Genomic DNA, 13,138 nt, shown 5'->3' on the forward strand with positions numbered 1-13,138 from the left:
TCACATTTATCAGGGTTAAACTCCATTTGCCATTTTTCAGCCCAGCTTTGCATCCTATCTATGTCTCTTTGCAGCCTACAACAGCCCTCCACCTCATCCACTACTCCACCAATCTTGGTGTCATCAGCAAATTTACTGATCCACCCTTCAGCCCCCTCCTCTAAGTCATTAATAAAAAATCACAAAGAGCAGAGGACCAAGCACTGATCCCTGTGGCACTCCGCTAGCAACCTGCCTCCAATCCGAAAATTTTCCATCCACCACCCTCTGTCTTCGATCAGACAGCCAGTTACCTATCCAATCGGCCAACTTTCCCTCTATCCCACACCTCCTCACTTTCATCATGCCAACCATGGGGGGACCTTATCAAACGCCTTACTAAAATCCATGTAAATGACATCAACTGCCCTACCTTCATCAACACACTAAGTTACCTCCTCAAAAAATTCAATCAAATTTGTGAGGCACGACTTGCCCTTCACGAATCCGTGCTGACTATCCCGGATTAATCCGCATCTTTCTAAATGGTCGTAAATCCCATCCCTAAGGACCTTTTCCATCAATTTACCAACCACCGAAGAAAGAATAACCGGTCTATAATTACCAGGGTCATTTCTATTCCCTTTCTTAAACAGAGGAACAACATTCGCCATTCTCCAGTCCTCTGGCACTATCCCCGTGATGTGGAGATGCCGGCGTTGGACTGGGGTAAACACAGTAAGAGGTTTCACAACACCAGGTTAAAGTCCAACAGGTTTATTTGGTAGCAAAAGCCACACAAGCTTTCGGAGCTGCAAGCCCCTTCTTCAGGTGAGTGGGGATTCTGTTCACAAACAGAGCATATAAAGACACAAACTCAATTTACATGAATAATGGTTGGAATGCGAATACTTACAACTAATCAAGTCTTTAAGAAACAAAACAATGTGAGTGGAGAGAGCATCAAGACAGGCTAAAAAGATGTGTATTGTCTCCAGACAAGACAGCCAGTGAAACTCTGTGGGGGTTACAAATAGTGTGCCATGAACCCAATATCCCGGTTGAGGCCATCCTCGTGTGTACGGAACTTGGCTATCAGTTTCTGCTCAGCGACTCTGCGCCGTCGTGTGTCGCGAAGGCCGCCTTGGAGAACGCTTACCCGAATATCAGAGGCCGAATCGGGGCTTGCAGCTCCGAAAGCTTGTGTGGCTTTTGCTACCAAATAAACCTGTTGGACTTTAACCTGGTGTTGTTAAACCTCTTACTGTGACTATCCCCGTGGACAGCGAGGACCCAAAGATCAAAGCCAAAGGCTCTGCAATCTCATCCCTTGCCTCCCAAAGAATCCTAGGATACATTTCATCAGGCCCAGGGGACTTATCGACCTTCAGTTTATTCAAAACTGCCAGGACATCCTCCCTCCGAACATCTATTTCCTCCAGCCTATTAGCCTGTAACACCTTCTCTTCCTCAAAAGCATGGCCCCTCTCCTTGGTGAACACTGAAGAGAAGTATTCATTCATCACCTCGCCTATCTCTACTGACTCCATACACAAGTTCCCACTACTGTCCTTGACCGGCCCTAACCTCACCCTGGTCATTCTTTTATTCCTCACATAAGAATAAAAAGCCTTGGGGTTTTCCTTGATCCGACCCGCCAAGGACTTCTCATGTCCCCTCCTAGCTCTCCTAAGCCCCTTTTTCAGCTCATTCCTTGCTAACTTGTAACCCTCAATCGAGCCATCTGAACCTTGTTTCCTCATCCCAACATAAGCTTCCCTCTTCCTTTTCACAAGACATTCCACCTCTTTCCTGAACCATGATTCCCTCACTCGGCCATTTCCTCCCTGCCTGACAGGGACATACCTATCAAGGACACCCAGTATTTGTTCCTTGAAAAAGTTCCACTTTTCATTAGTTCCTTTCCCTGACAGTTTCTGTTCCCAACTTATGCCCCCTAATTCTTGCCTAATCGCATCATAATTACCTCTCCCCCAATTGTAAACCTTGCCCTGCCGTACAGCCCTATCCCTCTCCATTGCAATAACAAAAGACACCGAATTGTGGTCACTATCTCCAAAGTGCTCTCCCACAACCAAATCTAACACTTGGCCCGGTTCATTTCCCAGTACCAAATCCAATGTGGCCTCACCTCTTGTCGGCCTATCCACACATTGTGTCAGGAAACCCTCCTGCTCACACTGCACAAAAACTGCCCCATCCGAACTATTTGACCGACAAAGGTTCCAATCAATATTTGGAAAGTTAAAGTCCCCCATGACAACTACCCCCCCCACACATATCCATAATCTGCTGAGCAATTTCTTCCTCCACATCTCTATTACTATTTGGGGGCCTATAGTAAACTCCTAACAACGTGACCGCTCCTTTCCTATTTCTAACCTCAGCCCATATTACCTCAGTGTGCAGATCCCCCGCGAAGTGCCTTTCCGCAGCCGTTAAACTATCCTTGATTAACAATGCCACTCCTCCACCTCTTTTACCAGCTTCCCTACACTTACTGAAACATCTATACCCCGAAATGTCCAACAACCATTCCTGTCCTTGTTCTACCCACGTCTCCGTAATGGCCACAACATCGTAGTCCCAAGTACCAATCCACGCCCCAAGTTCATCTACCTTGTTCCGGATGCTCCTTGCATTGAAGTAGATACACTTCAACCAACCTTCCTGTCTACCGGTACCCACCCTTGACCCTGATACCTTCCCCAATACCTCACCACCCTCACTGACTTCTGGACTACAACTCCTGGGGCTGGGACAAGGCTGGCAAAGAAGAAGAGCACTCTGGGGGAGGACGACCTCACTGAGCCTGGGGGTCTGGAGTGCTTATACTTCAATGCAAGGAGCGTAGCAGGTAAAACAGACGAACTTGGGGCCTTAATGCGCACGAGGAATTTGGATGTGGTTGCGGTGACAGAGACTTGGTTGAAAGAGGGACAGGACTGGCAGCTGAATATTCCAGGGTACAAGTGTTTTAGGCGAGACAGAGGAGGGGCCAAAAGAGGTGGGGGAGTAGCGGTATTGGTTGGAGAGCATATTACAGCGGTGCAGAGGGAGGACAATTCGGAGGAGTCGTGTAGCGAGTCACTCTGGGTGGAGCTTAGAAACAGGAAAGGCGCAGTCACTATGTTGGGGGTGTACTACAGGCCCCCCAACAGCCCAAGGGAAGTGGAAGAATGGATATGTCAGGAGATACTGGATAGGTGCAGGAAATATAGGGTTGTTGTAGTGGGAGACTTCAATTTCCCTGGTATAGACTGGAAATCGCTGAGGGCAGGGACTCTGGATGGTGAGGCATTTGTAAAATGCGTACAGGAGGGTTCGTTGGAACAATATGTGGACAGCCCAACTAGAGAGGGGGCTATACTGGACCTGGTGCTGGGGAATGAGCCCGGTCAGGTCTTCAAAGTTTTGGTTGGGGAACATGTGGCAAATAGTGACCACAATTCTGTTAGCTTTAGGATAGTGATGGAAAAGGATGAGTGGTGTCCCAAGGGTAAGGTGTTGGATTGGCGGAAGGCTAACTTTATTGGGATCAGGCAGAAATTGGCAGCTCTTGATTGGGAGAGGCTGTTTGAGGGTAAATCCACATCTGGTATGTGGCAGTCTTTTAAGGAACGGTTGTTAGGGCTACAGGACAAGCATGTGCCTGTAAAAAAGGATAGGAAGGGTAGGATTAGAGAACCGTGGATAACCAGGGAAATTGAGGGACTGGTCAAAAGGAAAAGAGAGGCGTATGTTAGGTCCAAGCAGCTAAAAACGGAGGGAGCTCTGGAGGAGTATAATGAAAGTAGGAAAATACTCAAACGGGGAATTAGAAGAGCAAAAAGGGGTCACGAAATGTTCTTGGCAGACAGGATTAAGGAGAATCCCAAGGCATTTTATTCATACGTTAGGAACAAAAGGGTTGTTAGGGAAAAAATCGGACCTCTCAGGGACAAAAGTGGGGACCTATGCTTGGAGCCCAAAGAGGTAGGGGAGATCCTAAATGAATACTTTGCGTCGGTATTCACTAAGGAGAGGGATGTGTTGACTGGGAGTGTCTCGGAGGGGAGTGTTGAACCGTTGGAGAAAATCTCCATTACAAAGGAGGAAGTGTTAGGTTTGTTAGAGAATATAAAGACTGACAAATCCCCAGGGCCTGATGGAATCTATCCAAGGCTGCTCAGGGAGACGAGAGGTGAAATCGTTGGGCCTCTGACGCAAATATTTGTCTCGTCACTGGACACAGGTGAGGTCCCAGAGGATTGGAGGATAGCCAATGTGGTCCCGTTATTTAAGATGGGTAGGAAGGATAACCCGGGTAATTATAGGCCGGTGAGCTTGACGTCCGTGGTGGGGAAGTTGTTGGAGAAGATTCTTAAAGATAGGATGTATGCGCATTTAGAAAGGAATAAACTCATTAACGATAGTCAACATGGTTTTGTGAGAGGGAGGTCATGCCTCACGAACCTGGTGGTGTTTTTTGAAGAAGTGACCAAAATGGTTGACGAAGGAAGGGCCGTGGATGTTGTCTACATGGACTTTAGTAAAGCATTTGACAAAGTCCCTCATGGTAGGCTAGTGAAAAAGGTTGGATCCCATGGGATAAAGGGGGAGGTGGCTAGATGGGTGGAGAACTGGCTTGGTCATAGAAGACAGAGGGTGGTAGTGGAAGGGTCTTTTTCCGGCTGGAGGCCTGTGACTAGTGGTGTACCGCAGGGCTCTGTATTGGGACCTCTGCTGTTTGTGATTTATATAAATGATCTGGAAGGAGGAGTAACTGGGGTGATCAGTAAGTTTGCGGACGACACAAAACTGGCAGGACTTGCAGATAGTGAGGAACATTGTCAGAGGCTACAGAAGGATATAGATAGGCTGGAAATTTGGGCAAGGAAATGGCAGATGGAGTTCAATCCTGATAAATGCGAAGTGATGCATTTTGGTGGGAATAATGTAGGGAGGAGCTACACGATAAATGGAAGAACCATAAAGGGTGTAGAGACGCAGAGGGACCTGGGTGTGCAAGTCCACAGATCTTTGAAGGTGACGTCACAGGTGGAGAAGGTGGTGAAGAAGGCATATGGCATGCTTGCCTTTATAGGACGGGGCATAGAGTATAAAAGTTGGGGTCTGATGTTGCAGATGTATAGAACGTTGGTTCGGCCGCATTTGGAATACTGCGTCCAGTTCTGGTCGCCACACTACCAGAAGGACGTGGAGGCTTTGGAGAGAGTACAGAGGAGGTTTACCAGGATGTTGCCTGGTATGGAGGGGCTTGGTTATGAGGAGAGATTGGGGAAACTGGGGTTGTTCTCCTTGGAAAGACGGAGGATGAGGGGAGACTTAATAGAGGTGTATAAAATTATGAAAGGCATAGATAGGGTGAACGGTGGGAAGCTTTTCCCCGGGTCGGTGGTGACGTTCACGAGGGGTCATAGGTTCAAGGTGAAGGGGGGGAGGTTTAACACAGATATCAGAAGGACATATTTTACACAGAGGGTCGTGGGGGCCTGGAATGTGTTGCCGGGCAAGGTGGTGGAGGCGGACACACTGGGAACGTTTAAGACTTATCTAGACAGCTATATGAACGGAGTGGGAATGGAGGGATACAAAAGAGTGGTCTAGTTTGGACCAGGGAGCGGCGCGGGCTAATTGTTCCTGGTTTCTCGTTTCAAGGCTTCATTCTATGATCATCTTGCTGGTGCCAGTACAGAGTGAGACTGCGGATAGTTGGGAACCTGTCTCGGGGGCAGGGAATTCATATGGTGTTCGTGGAAGTGGAAATGACTAGGGTTGGGAAGCATTTTCCGATCGGGGCCATAGTGATCTCCTGGACTCGTTTCGATCGCCTCAGGGGGTCGGAGAGGAATTTCCCAGATTTTTTTTCCCCATATTGGCCCTGGGGTTTTTCACTCTGGGTTTTTGCCTCTCCCTGGAGATCACATGGTCTGGAATGGGGGGGGTGGGGGTAAGTTAATAGGTTGTAATGAACAAAGCATCGTAGCTGTGAGGGACAGCTCGGTGGATAGGATATTGGTATGTAGATAGGCTGGAAAATTGGGCGGGGATCCTGGATTCAGGATTCAATCCTGGACCGGAGAGCGGCGCGGGCTTGGAGGGCCGAAGGGCCTGTTCCTGTGCTGTATTGTTCTTTGTTCTTTGTCCTTTTCCCACTCCCCTGACAAATTAGTTTAAACCCCCCTGAAGAGCCGTATCAAATTTCCCTCCGAGGATATTGGTGCCCCTCTGGTTCAGGTGCACAATTTAAAACAGCTTTTCTGTTACAAATATTAACTTGGAAAGTATACATTTCAATTATAGTTAATTTTCACATATTAGATTTAAATGCCATGATAATTTATTTTTTAACACTATCAAAAAAGTTGGAATAAATTAGATAGTGGAATTGAGATATGCAATTCGTCAAAGTAAATAAAGACCAACATGCACTCTTGGCCGATAGATTAACAATTTTTGACATTCTGTTTCATATTTACCTATCTATCTTAAATTGTCCCCTAACGTCCAAAGATGCGTAGGTTAGTTGGATTGGCCATGCTAAATTGTCCTTTAGTGTCCAAAGATGTGTAAGTTAGGGGGATTAGGAGAGTAAATGTGTGGGGTTACAGGGATAGGAAGAAGGGCCTGGGGAAGATGCTCTGTCAGAGTTGGTGTAGACTCGATGGGCTGAATAGCCTCTTTCTACACTGTAGGGTTTCTATTCTATGCTCTTGCACTAGTTATTTCTCAAAGTTTCCCACTACAACTTCCAATAAATTTCATTAAATTCAACTTAAATCAATTTCACATTGCATTGTTAACATTGGGCAGGAGGTTACACTGCTGTGGCAGGGGAAAGAAAGTGACAATGCTGGAATTTGGGTGTGCATGAAAAAAATTGAAACAAAGTTTGAGAGAGATGTGTTTCATGAAAGTAAAAAGATTTTTAGATTAGGTTTTAGAATATTTTTGTTAATGACAACTTGCATTTATATTGTGTTTAAATGTAACAAAATCTCATGACTGAAGCTGTGTTAGTATGCAAACTTTGACACCAAACCACAAGAGGAGTTATTTGAATAGTTAACCAAAAGCTTTCACAGAGGTAGGTTTCAAGAAGCATCTAAAAGGAGGCAGAATCTCGGAGAGGCTTGGGGAAGCAACTCCAGAGTTTAGGGCCAGGCAGCTGAAAGCCTTCAAAAAGTGGTGCAATGAAAATCAGATGTAAAAATGGCCACAATTAGACGAGCATAGGGATCTTTAATTCCCTACAGAGAAAAGGAGGTGCAAGGCCAAGGGAAGGATTTGAACACAAAAAGAGTGAGAAGTTTCAAATTGAAAAAAAGTTAAATTGCCAGACTAGGCGGCATTGAAGGTCAGCAAACAAAGGAGAAATGAGTGGATGGAACATGGTAGATTTAAGGCAGCAAAGTTGTATATAAGCTAAATTTTACCAAGGTGGAAGGTGGGAAGCCGAACAAGAAAACATTCACACAGTCAAGATCAACTGTAATAAACACATAGATGAAGATTTCAGATGAACTGAAACAGGGGCATGCAAAAGCATGTTGTGGATTAGGAAGTAGCAAGTGTTGGTGATGATGCAAATATCAGGTTTGAAGTTCATTTCAAGGTCAAGTCGGATGCCATGGACAGTCAACCTTCTGCTTCAGCCTCAAAGAGTGGCAGGACATCTGCAGCTAGGGAATGAAGTGAGCAGAGGTATCAAAGACAATAGTTCTGGTCTTCCTAATGTTTAGCTAGAGGAAATGTGTGCTCATCCAACACTAGAATTCAAACAAACAGCATGACAAATTAGACACACAACGGGGGCTGGGATGTTGAGAGGGGTGGTGGGGCAGAACAGGGTCTCACCAGCATATATGTGAAAACTGACTGAGTCTAAGAAAAGGGAGGGGGACAAAGATAGATCCCTGGAGATTAGACTGGAAAGAGAAGGAATTGCAGGTGATTCTCTGGGGATGAATGGATATGATGTGGAGATGCCGGCGTTGGACTGGGATAAACACAGTGAGAAGTCTCACAACACCAGGTTAAAGTACAACAGGTTTAGTTGGTCGCAAACGCCACTAGCTTTCGGAGCATGCTGCTCCTTCGTCAGGTGGAGTGGGAGATCTGCTCACAAACAGGGCATACAGAGACACAAACCCAATTTACAGAATAATGATTGGAATGCGAGTCTTTACAGCTAATCAAGTCTTAAAGGTACAGACAATGTGAGTGGAGAGAGCATTAAGCACGGGTTAAAGAGATGTGTATTGTCTCCAGACAGGACAGCGAGTGAGATTTTGCAAGTCCAGGCAAGTTGTGGGACTAACAGATAGTGTGACATGAACCCAAGATCCCGGTTGAGGCCATCCTCATGTGTGCAGAACTTGGCTATCAGTTTCTGCTCTGTGACTCTGCGTTGTCATGTGTCGTGAAGGCCGCCTTGGAGAACGCTTACCCGAATATCAGAGGCCGAATGCCCGTGACCGCTGAAGTGCTCCCCAACAGGTGCCTGGTGATTGTCGAGCGGTGTTCATTCACCAGGCCTCTGATCTTCGGGTAAGCGTTCTCCAAGGATTATCATTTATTTATTATAATTTACAACAGTCACACAGAATATCATCTGTGTATCAAAAAAATAAAAACAATTGCTATCTTAATTTAGAATTCATCAATCCATCCAATATATTGCATTGGTATACAGGCAAATCTTTTGGTCATCACATTTCGGACATCACTAACAAATTTACTCTCCTAAAAATGCAGAGAGAAATAAATAAGCATATACCATACAAAAAAAGTGCACACACAACTTTTCTGAGGCATTTCAGTGAGCAACTGTTTTGTTGTTCTGCAAATCAGTGTTTTCTTTTAAATTTCAAATCAACTTTACCATCAAGAACCCAATACTCACAGCTTGGTTCTCCATTCGTGCAAATATAACATTCAACATCTGTGTTAGTGTTGCCTTGGCTGTGGTTTGATTTATTAAGTTTTTGCTGGCCAGGTAAATATTGTAACATGTTCTAACAGCCTGTAACACAGTTCCTTCGTGTATTTCTATATGCTGAGACGTTACTGCAGTTAGTAAGGCCTAAACAGAGTGGGGAAAAAGAATAAGATAAAAATTATTTCCACTAAAATCCTTTGATAATAAAACTAAAATCACAAAAAGGTATTTTAATGACAGTCCATACTCACATACAACAAGGCCTGGACAATATTCATGTTTAGGTTGATAAATGGCAAGTAACCTTGGCACTCCATAACTGCCAGGCAATGACTAACTCGAATAAAAGAGAATATAATCATCTACTCTTGACTTTCAATCATCGCCAACAGGAGAGAATCTAACTGATATCTATCGACATTCAATGGCATCGGCATTATTGAATCCCCCGCTAACAACATCCTAGTCATTACCATTCTCCAGAAACCAAACTGGACTAGCCACATAAAGCCGCAAGAGCAAGTCAGAGGCTAGGAGTTCTGCAGTAAGTTTCCACTATCTACAAGCATAAATTCAGAGTGTAATGGAATACTTCCCTCTTGCTTAGTTGTGTGCAGCTGCAACAACACTCAACGGGCTCGCAACACAATCCAGGATAAAGTAGACCACATGATTAGCACACCACCCATGACCTTAAACATTCACTCTCTCCACCACCAACATACAGTGGCATCTGTGTGCATCATCTACAAGATAAACTGCAACAACTTGACACATTTCATTCAGCAGCACTTTTCAAACCCATGACCCGATCACCTGGTAGAACAGAGGCAGCATAAGCATGGGAACACCACCACCAGCGAATCCTCGTTCAAGTCACACATCACCCTGACTTGGAAAGATATTGCCATTCCTTCATTTTCACTGGGTCAAAGCCATGAAACTCCTCCCTAAGAGCATTGTGTGTGCATCCACACCACATGGCCACTGTGGTTCAAGAAGGCAGCTCTCTACTAGCTTCCATAGGGAAATAAATGTGGCCATGCAAGTGATGGTCACATCCTATGGGCAAATAAGTTTTAAAAAGAACATAGAACAGTACAGCACAGAACAGGCCCTTCGTCCCACGATGTTGTGCCGAGAACAAAATCTAAAAACAGCTAATTTGGCCATCAAGCCCACTACATCCAGACTCCTGATTATTTTATTGAGTTTTTTCTCTTCCTCCTCTGCATTCGGTTTATTCCCTAAATTTTTTAATTCTTTCATGGGATGAGAGCATCGCTGGCAACACCAGCATTTGCTCCCTATCCCTAACTGCTTCAAAGTTGTAGTCAGTTGCCTTCTTGAACAATTGCAGTCCATCAAATGTAGGTATACCTATAGTGCTGTTGGGAAGGGAGTTCCAGGTCTTTGAACCATTGACAGTGAAAGAACAATGAACTAGTTCCAAGTCTAGATTGTGCGTGACTTGGAGGGGAACCTGAGGTGGTGCTGCTCCCATGCATATGCTGCCTTTATTCTTCCGGGTAGTTGAGGTTGAGGGTTTGGAAGGTGCTATTGAAGGATGTTTGGCAAGTTGCTGCAGCATATCATGAAGATAGTACATACTGCTGCCTCAGTATTGTGGAGGGAGTGAATGCTTACTGTGTTGGATGAGCTGATGAAGGCGGCTGCTTTGTCTTGGATGATGTTCAACTCCATGAATGCTTGTTGAGCTATGCTCATCCAGGCAAGTGGAGAATATTCCATCACACTCTTGACTTGTGCCTTGTGGATGGTGTTGGGGTTCAGGAGGTCAATTACTCAATGCAGGATTCCGAGCATCTGATCTTGTAGCCGCAGTACTCGTAGGACTGGTCCTGTTAAGTTCCTGGCCAATGGTTACTTTCGGATGTTGGTAGTGGAGTATTCAGTGATGTTATTTTTGTTGAATGCCATGGGGAGATCTTAAATATTCTTATTTTGGGGATTATCATTAGCTGGCACTTGCGTAGTATGAATGCTATTTTTGAATGTTGACCAGTCCCTGTTGTATGTGGTCTTGAACTGCTTCATTATGTGAAGAGCTGTGAATAGAACTGGACTCGGTGCAGTCAATGAACATTCCCACTTCGGACCATAAGATGGAAGGAAGTTTCTTGAAGCTAAACTGGTTGGTCCATCCTGAGGAACACTACCCCGAGGAACTCCTGGAGTGATGTCCTGAGGCTGAGATAATTGTCTGACAACCATAACCATCTTTCTTTGTGCTAGGCATGATTCCAACCAGTGGAAAGTTCCCTTTCGAAATATCAACCTCAATTTTATTAGGGCTCCTTGAAACTACACTGTTGCCTTGATGTCAAGCACAGTCACGAAAACGATGCCTTGATGTCGAGCTCTCCTTCACTTGACTATAATTGTTACAATCTTATGCATTTATAGGCAGCTGTTAAATGTGGCTACTACTTTGTAAATTATGTACAGCTGGGTACTACATTTAGAGGCACAGTTGGATTAAATATATTGTTAAAGTAAAGTGGATTATTTACTAAATTTAAAATTACCCAATCCAAACAAACCATGTTGCATCGCTGTTCTTTTTATCAGTCCAAAACATAAAATACATTGGCAATATTGATACCGGGTAATGAAAATAAAGTCAGAAACAGAATTATGAAATGACCTGGACTTTTCCATGTTGCAATTAAATCAGTTATACATCTTTGACAGCAAATGCAACATATTCACAGGTGATAGTCATTGAATTAATTTTTAAACTTGATCAGTGTCAAATCAAAATTAGCTGTTTCCTTAACAAATGCTTGATCATTTCCATACACGTATTTTAATTCTAGTAGGAACTGTATAAACCAAAAAGCTTATTTTGTACCATGAATTGCGCAAGGGGCCAAAAGGTTTACTCTTGCTCCTATTTCTGATGATTTTTGAAGACTGGAGTGTTATACTATAAACCAGCTGAGAACACCAATTATCACACAAATTCTGCCATTAGTTTTCTTAGTACACCAATGCAACCTTTCAGCAAGCTATGGGCATTCAGACTTGCCTGCGAGTGTGATGGAACGAAAAACGAGCACTGAAATAACTTAAGTCTAGAAGTTTTGAAAAGAATCAAAAAAGTAACCAAGGGTCTAATGAGGAAAACAAAGTTTCTTTTATAAAAAATGAAATTCAGATTTCTGAATGCAATTAAAAAGCAACATTTTAAAAACAATGCACCAAAGCTTTGCAATGGGATCAGGATTATGTCATGCGACAAGAACAAAGCAATGGTCTGCATAGCCAGTGATCAATTTTGAAGGTAACCTCATATGCAGGGTGAAGCAACCAAAATAGCTCATTTCAAATGCATGGTGCTAAATGCGGACATGTCTTTTAATTAATGAATATTATAGATTTATAGAAAATAAACATGATTTTTATTTAAAAAATAAAACTTCTTAGTCAAGTTATCATTTTATTGTACGAGCACCTCATCTTTTCTCAGCTGCTTTGAAACCAAGACAACTCTCAATTTTTTTAAAAAGGCCAATATGGAACACTTGATTGCGATATGCAAATTCTTTCCATATCATTCCTTTCTGCAATAGTGCAGTGCATCCTTTATGATTAAATTTTAGTTTCGCAAAGAAAGCCATGGGAATTAGTAAGTTAGGTTAAAATAATGCACAACAAGAAGTCAAAGACTATTTACTTTGGTTTTGTTCACTTGCACGTCTTTATTTTGTTCCTTGCACTCTCAATGGTAGCACAGGATGGAATTCACTGTTTTCTAATATAATGTTTGGGCAACAAAGCTATATTGTTGCAGCTACAACTTTGTTGTAATGGATTGCTAGCAGCCAACTCATGGAAACATTCATGAAAAATTAGCCTAATTAGTGCTAACTCCACACAACTCTCAAAAAGCTTAAAAGAATTTATGCACGTGCAGCATGGAAGCCAATTATAACTCAGTTGTTATAGATGCCACAAAGCCAAAGTGCCACACTCTTCAAGACCATACCTGTCACTGTCATTCTTTCATTCAAAATTTTCCGTTCAGTTCCAACATCTTTATTGCTAGAACACTTTCATCAATTACACAGGCTAATTTCTCAACCAACTCAACACTTGCATACCCAACACATTCTTCCCATAGCTATGCCCTTTAATTACTAACGTGGGAGAAATATGATTTACATGATG

At 43.6% G+C, this 13,138-nt stretch overlaps 1 protein-coding gene across 6 annotated transcripts in view; it reads right to left on the reverse strand.

Moving 5' to 3' along the window:
* arfgef1 (ADP-ribosylation factor guanine nucleotide-exchange factor 1 (brefeldin A-inhibited)) overlaps positions 1–13,138 on the reverse strand; it is a 226,935-nt gene that overhangs the window by 135,538 nt on the left and 78,259 nt on the right. For all 6 annotated transcript variants that reach the window (XR_013498335.1, XM_078216289.1, XM_078216286.1 and 3 more), the window contains one exon: positions 8,909–9,088. Coding sequence is in view for 5 of the 6 variants with exons in the window: in XM_078216289.1 (XP_078072415.1) it covers positions 8,909–9,088 (180 nt within the window). In the remaining variant the exon portion in view is untranslated. The remainder of the gene's footprint in view (positions 1–8,908; positions 9,089–13,138) is intronic.

The sequence above is a fragment of the Mustelus asterias genome, chromosome 7 (genome assembly GCF_964213995.1).
Source record: "Mustelus asterias chromosome 7, sMusAst1.hap1.1, whole genome shotgun sequence".
In the NCBI taxonomy this organism is placed as follows: domain Eukaryota; kingdom Metazoa; phylum Chordata; class Chondrichthyes; order Carcharhiniformes; family Triakidae; genus Mustelus; species Mustelus asterias.